The sequence below is a fragment of the Musa acuminata genome, chromosome BXJ3-8 (assembly GCF_036884655.1).
Source record: "Musa acuminata AAA Group cultivar baxijiao chromosome BXJ3-8, Cavendish_Baxijiao_AAA, whole genome shotgun sequence".
NCBI lineage: Eukaryota > Viridiplantae > Streptophyta > Magnoliopsida > Zingiberales > Musaceae > Musa > Musa acuminata.
Window position 1 is genome coordinate 52,045,358 of NC_088356.1, and position 15,850 is coordinate 52,061,207.

General features: G+C 41.7%; 2 protein-coding genes and 1 long non-coding RNA gene across 5 annotated transcripts; 1 reads left to right on the forward strand and 2 right to left on the reverse strand.

Annotated features, from left to right (window-relative positions):
* Positions 1-632: 632 nt before the first annotated feature.
* On the reverse strand, positions 633-4,670 carry LOC103995561 (uncharacterized). 3 transcript variants are annotated; one of them, XR_010498796.1, is made up of 4 exons: positions 4,457-4,670; positions 1,759-1,960; positions 1,307-1,517; positions 633-942 (listed from the first exon to the last, which is right to left on the reverse strand). It is a non-coding gene; the product is annotated as an uncharacterized LOC103995561 (long non-coding RNA). The 3 variants fall into 3 exon arrangements; XR_010498795.1 differs by having other exon boundaries at positions 1,759-1,999; XR_010498797.1 differs by lacking the exon at positions 1,759-1,960.
* Positions 4,671-5,025: 355 nt separating this feature from the next.
* LOC135644953 (histone-binding protein MSI1-like) lies at positions 5,026-11,448 on the forward strand. Its single transcript, XM_065162949.1, has 5 exons — positions 5,026-5,706; positions 6,029-6,181; positions 6,985-7,109; positions 8,266-8,361; positions 11,144-11,448. Exons 1-5 carry the CDS (start codon positions 5,086-5,088, stop codon positions 11,361-11,363), a joined length of 1,215 nt encoding a protein of 404 aa, XP_065019021.1. The 5' UTR covers positions 5,026-5,085; the 3' UTR covers positions 11,364-11,448.
* A 2,295-nt stretch (positions 11,449-13,743) lies between these two features.
* Positions 13,744-15,799, reverse strand: LOC135644954 (protein FD-like). Its single transcript, XM_065162950.1, has 3 exons — positions 14,298-15,799; positions 14,136-14,219; positions 13,744-14,060 (listed from the first exon to the last, which is right to left on the reverse strand). The coding sequence occupies exons 1-3, from the start codon at positions 14,775-14,777 to the stop codon at positions 13,980-13,982; spliced, it is 645 nt and encodes a 214-aa protein (XP_065019022.1). The 5' UTR covers positions 14,778-15,799; the 3' UTR covers positions 13,744-13,979.
* Positions 15,800-15,850: the final 51 nt, after the last annotated feature.

The following is a 15,850-nucleotide window of genomic DNA, read 5'->3' on the forward strand; positions in this document are numbered from 1 at the left end:
CGCTTAAGGGTATAGAGTGGCGGGTGGATTCATGCGAACAACACCTGATGCAATAGACCACACGAGGGAGGAATGAGGGGAAGGCTCACCATGCTTAACTCCTTCCCCTCCACCAAAGTCGACAACCATGATACATGGGGTAGAGCCCGATGGCCGATGTGACGAAAGGCGATGCAAGGCAATGGGATAGAAAGTAGCGAGATAACCATAGTAGGTCAAAGGAGTAATCATCTTCCCCATTTCCCCAACAATATACACGACTGGAAACGCCAAAGGCAAGTTATCTATTGTCTCATTACTACTCGTTGCAATAAGGAACAACCAAATATCATTCAGTTCACAGGAAAACTAATAGGGGCAATTTCTTGTTCTAATATCATACATACAATTATAGAGACTAGTAATGTGGCTGCAAAATCACAAAGATACGAAGCTTCTAAGCTGTCAAAAAATATGCTTGGTGAGATTTATGAATCTCAAAGAGGGTATCCACATTCCAAACTCGTCCCTAACATCACAATACATTAACATCCATATATCTGTCTGCTTTCATACAAGTCATAATTCCTATGATCTTCAGCATTTATTTCTGCCTTCTCTAAGTGACGTGCAATGATATTTCACATATATCATACAGTGCATGCAAGCCATATAACATACCATTAGTTACATGTACATTTCGAAGACAAAGCAAGGAGGCCACAAGTCAAACAAATACAGACACTAAAATTGTGTTCTCAAGATGAGAGTTGCTGCTGAATTCTTCGTATGGCGCCACAATCCAGAGGTGAAGACCGATACTGAGCAGCATTCTGTTGTTACCAGGCTCATAGAGAAGTATAATCACACGGATGCATCCAACTGGCCTTTTTTCTTTCAGTCAATCCATGTGAATCTACCTGAAGAGCAGAAAGTTCTTATTGCTGTTGTTGATACTTCTTCCTGTAGATGCCAGTTTCAATTCAATCTTTAACAATTTGACCCCAAAACAAAAAAGGAATCTGTTGACAATATTGTGACTAACATTATTTCTTGTTTTCATAACCAAATAAATAAATAAACTAGTGTCGAACTCTGATCTCTGACTTCTATATATACTCAACAACCTTGATCTAAGATGACATGCCAGAGTCGGAAGAACCAAACAAGGAAATATCAATGTCAGTAGTCCTACAAATGATCAGCAACCAGGAAAGAATGAGATATGCCAGAAAAATGAAAAAAAGTCCACTTGAATCCTGTGAAGAATAAAGTTGTACACCACAATCATAGTATTTCATGCAGAAAATTGAGAATATTGACATACCATAAGTTCTTTTGGTATATTCTCAAACGAGAACCTTCACTCTACCTATTTGCTCCAAGCCACAGAGGGAAGATCAATATTCTCAATGGCTCGTCAACTTATGGTAGGTCAACGTAGGTATCTCCAGGCCAACAAAGAATCTTTGAATTGCTTGCATGCACAAAGATGTCAGCAGGGGAGGAGTTGGCATGCACTGCAAGAACCACAACACCTGCAAAGGAAAAAAGACTTGATCAGGATCCACTGTAGGCATTTTTCCTCTTCTTTCCCTCGGAGAAATATAAGCATTTCCAACCACTACCGCAGCTATCTCCGTTTAAGAGAATTGAAGTAGCTGCATGGTCCTACATGTAATGAATGACACTTGCAAAGGAAGTTAGGCGAGGGAACAACTAAAGCTTATCAAATTATACTCATGAAACTTGGTAATAAAACTATGATTTGAAACTTACTTAGCCTTCTTGGTGATAAAATTTTGCCGTTTGAAAGAAAGCTGATGAAGGCCGGCATCTCCTCCCCCTCTAGGGATGCCGAGGGAGAGAGCAACATAGCTCTGGGGAGGGTCGCCGATAAGGGTCGCCCTTACACCATACGCTCGATTCTTTGGCAAGGAGGAAACTATTCAAGAATCCCGTATGATCGTACTACCTTTTTCTTTGGATGTTGCAGTACCGAATGAGTCAAAACCAATACCTTTTACAATCAATCCCCTTTACGATTGCAAGAAATCAAATTTATTCATAAAAAACAAATAATTTACAATCATCGGGACAATTGATACCCGAGCTATACTCTTGACCAAAAATACTTGAATTACTTCTATGAACATAAAAGGCTTAGCAACATGTTTGATCCCAAGAATCATACATGTATGTGCAGATTTTGCTCTAATAATGAATGTAATAAAAGAATAAAAAAAAGAGAGAAAAACATTGTGTTGGTGATCTTTGAAGAACCGCTTGATGTATCAACATGTGAGATAATATAGTGCATATCATGGTCCACCTTACCGGTCCATACCGGTGTACCGACCAACTGTTGATATGGTACATACTAAGCTGTACTGAGCCATACCGAGCATACCGACAAATGATTCATCGGGGCATACTGATGTACCGCTCGTATCGTTTACCTATTGGACTGGTATGAATCACCCATATCGAACAGTATGCTACGATACGACGAACCTACGTACATATAGTGCAATTGGCACTAACGACATCTAGGAATCACTTCCTGAATGCATTATGAACCAAGAACCTCAGACTTTGGTGAAGATTTACATGAAACAAAACTCTATCCCCTTAGGTTTCTGCCTTCCTGCATTAAAGATTTTATGACAGGAACTTTGATCCGTCAGAGCATATCACAACCTTTGTCATCCACATGGCACTCTATGAATCTACCAACGTACTTAAGTGTTAGTCTTTTCCAACCACGCTCAAGGGCAGCCAAAGTGCCAAACTGGCCCCCAGTCTATAAAGACTATAACTGCTTTTGGTATATTCTCAAAAGAGAACCTTCACCCTACCTATTTGCTAAAAGTCACAAAGGGAGAGTCAAAAAGAGAATGTGTGCATTGCTTGCATGCACAAAGATGTCGGAAAGGGAGGAGTTGACATGCAAACTCAGAGAACCACAACAGTTGCAAAGGAAAAAGTGTTGATAAGATCCACCGTCAACTTTTTTCCTCTTCTTTTCCTCGAAGAAATATAAGCATTTCCAACAACTACCATGGCCATCTTCATGTAACAGAATTGATGTAGCTGCATAGTCCTACATATAATGAACGACACACTTGCAAAGGAAGTTAGGCTAGGGAACAACTAAAGCTTATCAAATTATTCTCATGATACTTGGTGATAAAACTATGATTCGAAACAAGTTTTTCTCCAAATCTTCATGACTTATCTAAAGTTGAGAAAGAACCCATGACAGTTGAGCCAAGGAGGTTATCACAAGATGGGATTGCCTAGGAGTTAAAAGCAATGCACATAACTGAGTACAAAGTTTCTCTCTAGCAGTCATATAAGTCGAAGTAGAGTAACTTATTAGTACGGAATCACAGCTAAAAAAAGGGAGGGTTCAATGCATGAGATTTCAGCCAATGTAAGATCTGAGAAGAGTCAATAAACATAACCTCACTCCAGTGAAGAGAGAGGCAATTCCAAGCATCAAACGATAGTCATCCAGGTTATAAGGAAGCAACCTTACCTTCACTCTATGGCTCACCCTTCCTATGGAGTAGTAGCTGCGGTCCCAAAAGAAGGCAAATGAACCAGTCACGGTAAGAACATATTGATTGTGACTTGCCCCAACAACATTCATGCCTCTATGGTTTTATCTCTCCATGATTTAAGAAAAATAGGGCTAATTCTTTCACTATAGAATGCAGCTTGATTAGCAACTGAGTGGCAAATGGTTTAACCAGAAAATCTTAGACAAACTATAGCAAGGAAAAACAGATGTAATCAGAAGAACCTACATTTGATCTTCCTTCATATTTGTAGTTGCCATACGAAACCGTTCTAAAATTGGTCTTCGTAAATATATCCAGAAATTGAAAATAAAAACAAAGTGAACACTGACTCTCTGGTTCTTAAACGGAGATTATGTATATCAAACAATATAGAAACAGTGACTGATAGGTGCAGATACAATGTGGCATTTCCCTTTTATGGACTACATAAAATGCTACGTTTCATCGTATCTGAAGCAAGCTAAAAACTCCAAAATAAATTCAAGATAAGCATTACATTGCTGTACATAATCCTTTGGCAACAATTTTTAACCTAAGATTAGGCTCCAAGTCCTTATCACCCGGTATTTGTAACTAAGTATGCAACCATTCTTTGGTGATCACTTTTGATATAGTGAATCATCTCCATCCACTCTTTTATGCATGTTCATGTTTTCTTTTCCTAGTGTTATCATTTGTTTTCTCATATTTATCAATCTCCATACTTGTGGCATGCTAAGCCACATTATTCCCAAAAAATTTGGTGTCAGCAAACAAAGCTCTTGCAGATTATATTCTAGGGTTACCTACAAACCAACAAACTACCTCTCGGCTTTTGGTAAACAATGAGGGTTCATGGGAACATGACTAGAGCTCCTAATTTCTCTACGACAACAATGCGAGAACTTTACCGTCAATAGCCACCTTCATCTACGATCCTCTTTGTGGAGATCGAGCGGCTGTGTCGCCTCCGCTGCAGAGGACGAAGTATATCGCTGCCTCAGAATCCAGTAATGAACGGAATGGGAAGCAGAGTCCGGAGGGCATCTCCCGGGCAGGAATTATTGGGCCGCGGACCTCGCCGGGGATCATAGTTCCCCTTTCATTCCGGAGTCTATTGCTTGCCTCGCCCGTCATTGCCAGCGACTCCGGATACGAATTGGTAAGCGACGATTTGAACCGGACCTAACCCGAATCGAATTGCTGGCTCATGGGTTTGCTTGTTCTCGACCCGATCGAGTTCGACCACGGCTAACATGGCCCAAATTCGATTTGATCCAATATTGGCTTAACGATTGAAGTAATGTTTTACCTTGGATTCAACATCTCGACCGTCCATTTTTTAGCGGCCCGAGCGTGTGGGTGGAGGGATAATGAGAAATGGACGTTCGAGATGCGAGGATGGGATCAACGGGCGGTGAAAGATGTGAGGGAATGGAGGGGCTTCCCCTTTTCCCACCCAAATATTGGAGGAGATATTAAATACAGGACGACAGCGCCCGCGCCCCGCCATTACTGAGGGCTTTGGCGAGGGACAGACATGGAGGAAGTGGAGAGAGGAGAGGAAGGCGCGGCCATGGAAGCGGAGGAGTACCGGGTGTGGAAGAAGAACACCCCTTTTCTCTACGATCTCGTCATCTCCCATGCCCTTGAATGGCCCTCTCTCACCGTCCAGTGGCTCCCTTCGTCCTCCTCCTCAAGCGGCGGCGGCGGAGCCAGCCATCACCTCCTCCTTGGCACCCACACCTCAGACGAGGCCCCCAACTTTCTCATGGTCGTCGATGTCCGGTTCCCGCTCCCTCCCCCGCCTCCCTCTGACGCCCCGATCCCCAAGGTCGAGATCTCGCAGACCATTCCCCACCAGGGGGAGGTCAATCGCGCCCGCTTCATGCCTCAGGGACCCTCGATCGTGGCCACCAAGACGTGTGGCGCAGAGGTAAATGTGTTTGACTGCAGCCGGCGGCCGACGAGGCCAACGGAGGGGGGGGAGATCGAGCCGGACGTCGTGCTCAGAGGCCATGCCACTGAAGGGTACGGAGTGTCGTGGAGTCCCCTCAAGGAGGGCTATCTTTTGAGCGGATCGTACGATTCCAAGATTTGTCTGTGGGATGTGGGAATGCCGCCGAGGGAGAAGGTTCTTGATGCAAAGCATGTGTTTGAGGTAATGGGTTAAGAGATCTTTTACTTGCTGGTACACTGTAGTTTGTCCCGTTGAATCCACCAAAATATCCTAAATAAAGTTGCTTTAATTTGTAATTTGAGTGTAATTGTTTACCGAGAAGTAGCAACTCAGAACTTACACCTGAGGTTAAATCATTGCTCGCAAAACTACAGTATGTGCTTACTGATATCCAGAATTTCAGGTTTGATCCTACAACATGCACACATATCTTGAAGGTGTCTCTTGTACCTTGCATAGCCTGGATTGTTCACTCTTTAAGGTGTCTCCTATAGAAGATCTAAACACATATGCTTTGGTGTAGGCTCATACCGCTGCAGTTGAGGATGTTGCCTGGCACCCGAAGAATGAAAATCTGTTTGGATCTGTTGGAGATGATCATCTTTTGATGATATGGGATCTGCGTTCATCTGCATCAAAGAAGCCACAACAAACGGTCACAGCTCACCAGGATGAGGTTTTATGATCCAAGAGTAGCATTTCAATTACTTTTCACAGTATAAATATTGAAATTTATGCACCTGCAAGTGGTTATATCTTTTCACAATACTAATGTCTCTAAAACACAAGACACTATGTCTACATATATTCAACATGACCTACATCCCGTTTAATTTAACATATTGCAACTTACAGATGCATGCTTCGACATGACACTGGTTGACATTCAGGATTTTTATAAGGCATATGCATAACCTTCTTTTTGTATATGTCCGGTTACCACAAATTCAAAATTAGTTTTTCTTGTTCTGCTACTTAGTCCAATATTTTCTATTGTGAAACTTTGGAGATACAGATGATACAGTTGAAAATCAGAAGAGAATTTTAAGCTGAATGCTAAGAATTATTAACTGACCTTCACTACTTGGACTATGTATGCGAGATTTTTTCAAAAAAACTGCTTCAAAATGTTATGATCTACTTTCATAATTGAAACTATCACAGCTGGCCTACTTAAACATCCACTATTAATAAATTATACCCACAAGATGAGGGGAGGCTTGGTTTGTGCATTAACTCAACTTGCATAAAATGCTGGAGTTGTTTTCTAATACTATGTAGGACATAAGTACAAGGTTCTATTTATGTTGGTGCATGTTATTATATACTGTAGCATCTTGGCTTTAAAGATTCTCTGCTTTGCTTTTAATAGCACTTATTCACTTCTCTACTAATTTTATACACTTACAGTTATTTGCCATTATTGTTTCTTTTGCATAAACATTCTGGAATGGTGGTATAATCTGCTTTCTCTCCCAGGTCAATTCACTGTCGTTCAATCCATTCAATGAGTGGATTTTGGCTACAGCATCTGCAGACACAACCATTAAACTATTTGATCTGCGAAAGCTGACAACAAGTTTGCATACATTCTCCAGTCACACGTACGTAGATATTCCTTTACCTTCACTGATGTGGGGCTAATTTGCTAATGGTAAACTATTAGTGTATCTGTCTGAGTGTCTGCTTATCCTGTCTTTTGACATGTTCTTTGTTTCTGTAATGTGAGTCTTAATGTTTTAAAGCCTACTTCCTTGACCTGAAATGTATATTATGTATTCAATTCACATATGCTTCTGGATTATTTTTGGTTAAAGATTATGTTTCATTCACTATGCTCCTGGATATAAGTCTGATATACATATGGATTATCTGTATTCAGTTTACAAAGGTAATACAAGTCAAGTGTATATGATAGATGTGCCTTGCATTCAACATGTGACACAGTTACAACAAACATTTTGAGGTGTCATTGTTTCATAGCTTTTCATAAATCATGACAGCAATGGAATCATGAGTTTCTAAATAATTCGGCCAATATGTTCTCTCTGGCGTCACTCTAGAAATGGTCAGCAGCGATTGAAGTTTTGGTCCATAGCTATGCAACTTTGGTACCTCAAAGAAGTGAACAAAGGGATGACGATTGAAGTTTGTTGCTCCTTTATAGGTCTCTGCATATGGTTCAGTTAGCTTGACATGATTCAGCCTTGCTCCAGATTGGTTAGAGTTGGTATGAGTAGGAACAGGAAGAAGGCTGCTAACGTTTTAATTTGGGGTATTGCGTTTCAAACCTTCGGGAATGATATGTACCATTCTTCATGAACTGACAGGTCTCATAAATGACATCTGCGCTGATATTATTGTTTGTCTTTAGAAACACTTGAACAAGTAGATTTTGTTTGCAAGATTGTGGTCTCTTGAGTTCGTCATGTACTTGGATATCTAGATAATTCCAACTCTGTCTGAATTTGCACTTCCCTAGATGTTACGATCTTTTCCATGGGACTACTTTGTTCCAGCAGCAGGTCACAGAAATATAGAAAACAAGTTTTTCTTGTTTTCATTACCTTTAGCATATAGCTAGCTTGTATTTTTGTTGGCATTGCACTACTGTTTACCAAACAGTTTGTTTTGTTGACATTGCACTACTGTTTACCAAACAGTTTGTTTTGTTGACATTGCACTACTGTTTGCCAAACAGTTTGTTACAGGAACTCCATTTGAGGATCATAGAGAGCTTACTGGGTATGTTTGTTACAGGGGAGCAGTGCTTCAAGTGGATTGGAGCCCAAGACAAGAAACTGTTTTAGCTTCCTCTGCTGCCGACAAAAGGCTGATGATTTGGGACCTTTGCAGGTATATGACTTTGAACTAAAATGCATGCATCATTTCTACCATGGATCCTGCTCTTGCCTTTTATATTCTGTTACATTTCCAATGAGAAACTTGTGATGATCTGCCAAGAGTTGGAACCTTTTGATTGAGTGCTTGCAGAATAAAAATGCAAAATATCAAGAGTTGGAACCTTTTCTCATTTCTGTTTAACATGTGACAAGCTTGCAAGACAGACATTGGATGAAAAAATTACATAGGCATTCCTATTGTTGATGTAACAACATAGTGAAGTTTGTGTTGATATTGGATTTTAAGCGGATAATAAAGAAACCATTGAAGATGATGTTGCAATTAGATTGGACTAATGTTGCCATTTTCACCTTGGTGTTTCTATCCTTTTTTGTGAATTTTTTTTTTCTCTCTGGACGGAGCAAGGATGGGAGGATAACCATCTTTGTTACCCTTCTGCCATTTGTGTAGGCAACTATGGCTTTGATCCATGCTGGGCTGAACCGCCATGTTATGGGCATGGGACTGCCTGTTGTTGGATGTGCCGCATAAGTTGGCTTATGTTGACCTGTGACATAACGCTGCAGCTTCTTAATGGCAGTGGCATGTTACAAAACTAAAAACCTTGAGTGGCAATGTAGAAACAGAAGAGAGTCAAGAAATGGTCACCCTGATATTTAGGTGCGATGCAAATATTTTTAGAATTTGTATATATTGCTAGGAAAAGCAAAGTTATACAGTTGGGAGTTGCTTGAGCAGTGGATTAAGTGCACGAATGAAGAGAGGAGATTCATGACAAAAATAGTGTGAGATGAACTTGCATTGGACTCTTGTGATTAGGCATGGGTCGAAGTCTCGGGAAGATCTTGAGACAACTGACCTAATATATAACCATAATTTGAATTTGATTTCCTTTGACATTCATAGAATGAGCAATTCTTTTGTGTGTTTGGTGTGAAATAAGTGATGTACAATTTCAAGATTGTCCAAACAGAACATATTAGCTTGAGGCTGACAAAAACACAAAATGAACTACAATGGAGACTAATATCCATTTTGTATTTTTTTTACTCCCCATATTTGCATATTGTTATGCAAGTTGTGCAATTATCATAATTCTGTGAACCACAGAACTTGGATGAATAGCCTATAGAGGAGAATATTTGCTCTTCAAACTAAATCCAGTGTCTTTCTAATTATATTTTGGTAAATGTCCCAATAACTCCTTTAGCTTGATGAAGTAATCTCCTGTAAATTTTTGAAATGGCCCGAAGTTGTATCATTATAATTGCATAGTGCTTGTTGGATTGGATCTTTGAAGCAACACTAAGCCTTCACCAATTCTTGTACATCTGAAGATTCAAACTAGTGGAGATTAGAATTCATATAAAGTGCATTTGCAGGAGCTTATGCTTTCAGAGCAACAGTAAGTAATGCACACTGCAGTAAAAATAAAGTTCATAAAAGAAATAATGTATACTATGATGAGAACTCTTCATAGCTTCTAAAGGTTCATGTATCAGAATATGTTGGCTGGATTATATTGTCATTAAATTAGACATGGAACTCCATGTTTGCATAGACCTTACCTGGGATATTGAGAGATGATGTTAGATATCTGAACCAAAGTTTTGAATACCGTACCATATCGGTGTACCAAGCTTTGCTTGGTACAGTACGGTATGGTATACCGATCAGTATACCTAAATAGGCATAAAACCCTCCTAAAATACCTGAAAAATAGAAAATAAAATTAGGATAGGGTTTTTAAGTTAGAAATAAATATACATTTAGTATAGTTTAGGAAAACTAATGTAAATTAGGTAAGAATAATGTCATATTTTTTTCGTGCTTTGAGGAGTAGCCTCGTGCAATGTTCGCAATTTTTATTTGTTCCGGATCGTCCTTAAGTTAATATTGAATTATCTACAGAAAAATTATTTGAATTGTTAGATTATTTTGTATACAATTTAAACTTTAAAATTTAATGAATTAAGTAATCACATGTGTAGATATACTTAATTCTACCATCAAAACGAACGATGGGCCTCTACGGGTGGTGGATCGGGGTCTTCGATCCTATGTATCTGTATATCAATATAATATGTTTGTCGAACCGAATCCTGAAATTGATCCGATGACATAGTGTATTAATACATCGTATGTCATTGGTGTATCAATGTGGTGATGATCATAAGTTGATCGTCATGAGTTTGAGAGAATTTAAGAGAGTGTGAGAGTGAAATGGATTGAAATATGAGGGAAGAAAGGGTTTAAAAATCCTTAAGGAGGCCTCCAACAGTCAAATTGATCGTTAGAGCACTATTACAGCTGGTAACTGTCGGTTTCAACCGTTACCGCTCGGTACAAGTCGATAACGGTTGAATTTTTTATCGTTATCCCCCGGTACAACCCCGTATCGCTCGATACGGGGCCAAATCACTGGTATCGTCCTGTAGCGGGCGGTCCGCGTACCAATCTACTGTCGGACTGGTATGTACCGCTCGTACTGGGTGGTACGATACGGTTTTGCAATCCTTGATCTGAACCTGGTATGAACATCAAACCATATGTCCTTTATTATAATATTCTCCATCATCCTTAGGACTCTTGACACCTGATTATATAGTTAGCTCTGTTTCTGTTGGAGTTAATGTTTCAGCATATTCTTATCAGCTGATTATTACAGTATTACCTAGCATCCCTTATCTTTCATATTCCAGATCAGATATTTGGCCTAGGCATTGCATGATGTCTAGCGTTAAAATTCTCATCCATTTTTATGAATGAACAGGATTGGAGATGAACAGACAGTTGAAGATGCTGATGATGGACCACCAGAGCTTCTCTTCGTTCATGGAGGTCACACTTCCAAGATATCAGAATTTTCATGGAACCCTGCAATGCCATGGGTCATTGCCAGTGTGGCAGAGGATAATATCCTTCAAGTCTGGCAGATGGCTGAGAGCATTTATCGAGATGATTGTGACACACAAAATGACAATGATTATTAGTCAATATGCCACTGTAGCTGACTCACGAATATTTTCCTTGTCTGAAGGTCTGAATATAGGAAAATGGATTACTTGCTTTTGTTGATGTTGCTATGCAGCTATCTTGTGCAGTTAAAATTTTTGTTCTATCCAGCTTTTTTTTTTCTTTTTTCAACCCTGATTTGGACAGTTTTAGTGTCTGATCTTCAACTTAAGCTGTGGAGTTGACTGGGGTATAAGCAGACGCCAGATATATGTTCCTATGATAACTTTCGTTGATGGGGACTGATCTTTAAACTATTCGGATGTCCTGCTTGATTCCTTCTGCCGTTAGTGGATGTCAGGTGCAAGTGTTTGAACAGTGAGATCACGATTGGCTCTGAAATTAAGAAGGCTACGAAGGGCTCGAAGAAGTATCCAATTGTGGAAGCATTTCACGAGCATTTGGCAAGGTAAATTCATCGAAACCCAGACCTAATATTTTGCTAATCTTTGTAATGTCTTAGCAGCTTATCTTCCTGTTTATAATGTGTTAAGACAATCTGTCTACTATTTTAGCTGCTGACATTCTTAAGGATGCCTTCTGGCGTGGTTACTCCTTGACATGCAAAATTTAATTTGCTTTGATCAACCTCAGGATGACTTCTGATGCCAAACACATGCAGTTTTCTTTATAATTGATGAGAGTTCTGCTACTGTACAATCAAATATGACCAAACCATGCAAACGTTGCATGGTTGATGTGGTGACACAATGATTCAACCTGTTCTGCAATTTCAGGCTATATAGCATCGTGGAAATTGCTGAAGTGGTAATGGCTTTCTCGTGCATCTAATGTCATCCTACTCTCTTATGCAATATACTTGCTGCGCTGGTACATGCACATCAACTTTTTCTGTTCTTTTTGGATATCTTTAAATTTCATTTCTTGTGGTACGTGAACATTATCTTTCCCATTTTAATGGATACCTTTAGATTTCCTTTTCCTTCCATCTAGTGTGATGATGTAGGATATACTATAGGCTTGTCTAATCATCTTAACCTAATCACTTTTTTTTTAATAGACTACATCTCTAAGTCGTCCACATCTATGAGTGGCTATAAGATTTTTAAAAGTTTACAAGCATGCATATGTTTAACCTCAAGAATCAGCTTTGCTCGTTAGTAGGAAGAATTGCAAAAAAAGTCGAATCTTCTTTAGGATTGTGTAACACTTGTTTGGTAGATATTGTTGATTGTGTCATGAAGTCTTTACTCACTCGGTATATGTTTCCTGCATTACATAAGCCTCACCTGCATACAATTTTTATTTCTTTTTTATCTACGTTTTCTTTTATACCTGAACTGAAACACACTATTGTTCTTGTCTATAGCAGGTTGCTATTTTGAAACATAGTATCCACACATGGAGAAAAAGAATACCTGATTCTAACAAGAAAGAAAAAAAAAAAAAAAGTGGGTGGAAAAAGGTCATCTTAGAGAATAATGATGAGAATTTCTAAAGCTGAGGACCATTTCTGGGCAACTGCTCATGCTGCTTTACTCGCACACAGTATTTGTTTGATGAAATGTATGTTTTATAAAGATCGAAAGTGGCAGGGTTCAAGTTGATATGATTTTTCGTTTGGAGAATCTTCCTAGGTTGGTCCTTCTTCCTTCGCAGGTAAGAAAGATGACCAGGAGAACTCGAGTGTGGTGGTTCAGACATCATCAGTGATGTGATATTAATCAAAGCAGGAAAATTCTGGGCTTTTTAGTACATTGGTGACCGAGATATTTAGATCATGTACAGTTTCCGAGAAAGGAATATAAAAAGGCTGACCGATACAAAGGAGGTGCACGTCTTCGGCACGAAAAGGAGACGAAGACAAAAGGCTGGAGACAAGGTGGTGGGCTCTCGGTGGCTCCTCCGAGAATCACCATTGGATCTCTCGTTGAGCTGGAAAAGACGGCACAGACAGTGGTACGGTTTTATCATCTGATGCAGTAACCCTGAAAACTTCGCCTCACTAAATCCTGTTTGGATATGTCTGTCTCTCTCTAAGCAGATGGTTATGTTATGCAGTGCTGGTTGTAGATTGCTCGTGTGTCATGTCAACAGAGGCTGGCCTACCAGTTGGTGCTTCCTTGAGAAAAAAGATTAGGAGATGGAGAGGAGACTAGTAGGTGGCTGTCTTGATCTAGTGATGGTGGATTCTCTTGTTCGGTTAAGGATTAACAGAGATGCACTATTAATTGTTGCAAAGATGGGTTTCCTGGAGGGAAGAGAGGGAGGGTGACAGCGAAAAAACACTGCAAGCAGACAAGCTGATCTTTGGCAAGAAACACAACCATCATCGAACTCTAACTGCTGCCCAAAGAGCAAACAGGAGACAACCTTGTGATAAGAGGAGACATGCAAGATATGTCCATATATGTATATGCAGAGAGAGAGAGAGATGTGCCCACGAGACAGACAACATTTCTTTTTTCTGGGGAGGAACAGATCCAGATACTGGAAAACTGCCATGTCACTCTGTGAGAAGCTTGCCATGCCTGCAGAAGCAAAACCTGTGACAAACTCAACTTACTGTCTTGTAAGAAGTGAGAAAGAGGTGGTGGAATCTGCTGCTGCTGCTGCTGTTGTTCTCGTCTTCTTCAAAATGGAGCTGTTGAGGCTCTTCGGAGCTGCCGCTTCTTGGCCACAGGAAGCTGAGCAGCCATCGTTTGCTTCCGTAACTGCACATGTAGAGAAGCAGCAGCAGTGAGTTAGATTTGGGAGACATGGAAGAGCAGTTCAGTCTACAGGAGTACCTCCTCCTGCTTCAGCTTCAGCTTCAGCTTCTTGTTCTCTTCCACGAGATGCTTCACTTCCTTCTCCAGCTCATTTGTGTAAGCCTGTGCAGCAACAACTCAGGAACTCAGAGTTGGGAGGAAGGCAAAGCCGATTCATGGGTTCAAGCAGGTCGTGCATGCCTGTTTCCTGGCCCTGGACCGGGCGGCCGACTCCCGGTTCTTGATCATCCGCTTCTTCCGCCTGTCGGCGACATTGCCGCAGCCGTCGTGCTTGATCATGACGATCCCGGCGCGGCCGCTGGAGGAGGAGCCCCCGCTGTTGCTAAAGTTGGAGTCGGGGCCGAGACGGCTGGAGCCGAGGCTGAGGGCGGCAGGGCGGCGGGGGCATGCAGGGGGGATCAGATCCGCCTCCGTGAAGGCACCGGAGAGGAGGTCTTGCAGGGTGATCCCGCTGACGTAGGAGGAAGCGGCGGCGGTGGGAGCGGAGGCGTGATGGTAGTGGAGTGACGACGGGGGAGGAGCGGAAGGCACGTCTTGGTTGAGGCTGCTGAGGCTGATGTCCTTCCACACCTCCTCCATCGCCCTCCTGGGGGTTTGGGGTGGCCTGGATGGAGAGGAGGAAGAGGTCCCTGCAGAGGAGACTGCCCCATCATCGGTCATGGCAACACAGTAAGAGAGAGAGAGAGAGAGAGAGAGAGAGAGAGAGAGAAGAATGGCTTGTCTGAGGAGGCCTGCCTGTGTGTATAAAAGGCAATGGAAGAGCCGGGAAGGAAGACCAACGTGTCATCGCTTTATACTACGCTGCAGATTACCACCACCCCCACTTAATCAATACGCAACAGGTTTAGCCCCGCTTAAATGGCTTCACACACAGCATGCAGTAGTTCTCCCTCGTCTCATCATCAGGTCTACAACGAATCCAAGCCGTGGTACCGAGGTAATAATCATCTGTCAAATCCAAGACCAGGCTTCACATGGAGTAGCGTCCGGCCTCCGCCACGCCGTGGTTGAGCTCCTACCGAGCCCAGTGCGGCTGCCTTAGGCACCGCAGGGGAGGGAATGTGCGGCGTCCTCAAGATGGATATTTTGGGGTGTTCGAGGGCGGCAGCAGCGTGCATGTCGGATGTGACGCCTCCGTAACACTGCGCGGCGTCTGCATGCGTCGGTAGATCCACCGACTGGGAGAGAGAGAGAGAGAGAGAGAGAGAGGCCGAAGTGGCAGGGAGAGGGAGACAAGGAGAATCTACGGCCACCACCGGGCGGCACTCGACACAGGAGATTCTGGTATCTGATGCAGTGTCAATCGAGGAGGGATTCTGAGGCCAACAAAAAACCGGACCTTTTGTTTGGGAGGTTTCCTCGCTACGGATTCAACGTTCGAATCAGATGGGGGAGGGGGAGAGGTCGGAGACCGTACCAGAAATTGACAGCACTGCCCCCTTTGGGTAATTTTCGTCGGAGGAGCTGACAGTAATAACCCTATGCAAGATGCTTGAGCTCTCAAGATCGTGCACCAAATCTGTCTGAAAGCATCCGCCCAACAGCTCATCTGACATTTTATTCGTACATGAGTAGGTAAAAGGGCTGTGAAACTGATTGGAAAGAAAGCAAAGATATTACTAGTAAGTCAAGAAGACGAAGAACTCATAAAAGACATTTCTCACAGGGGGCGAGGCGGCCACCACGAGGTGTCAAGCTGTGTCAAGTTGTGTCTTCATTTCCTTGAAATATGT

Excerpts from the sequence above, each read along its gene's own strand:
- LOC135644954 (XM_065162950.1), bottom strand. The coding sequence starts at position 14,777 with ATGACCGATGATGGGGCAGTCTCCTCTGCAGGGACCTCTTCCTCCTCT. Across the intron at positions 14,220-14,297 it reads GGTCCAGGGCCAGGAAACAG|GCTTACACAAATGAGCTGGA; the intron begins GCATGCACGACC and ends GTTGCTGCACAG. Across the intron at positions 14,061-14,135 it reads TGAAGCTGAAGCAGGAGGAG|TTACGGAAGCAAACGATGGC; the intron begins GTACTCCTGTAG and ends CTACATGTGCAG.
- LOC135644953 (XM_065162949.1), top strand. The coding sequence starts at position 5,086 with ATGGAGGAAGTGGAGAGAGGAGAGGAAGGCGCGGCCATGGAAGCGGAG. Across the intron at positions 7,110-8,265 it reads CATACATTCTCCAGTCACAC|GGGAGCAGTGCTTCAAGTGG; the intron begins GTACGTAGATAT and ends TGTTTGTTACAG. Across the intron at positions 8,362-11,143 it reads ATGATTTGGGACCTTTGCAG|GATTGGAGATGAACAGACAG; the intron begins GTATATGACTTT and ends ATGAATGAACAG.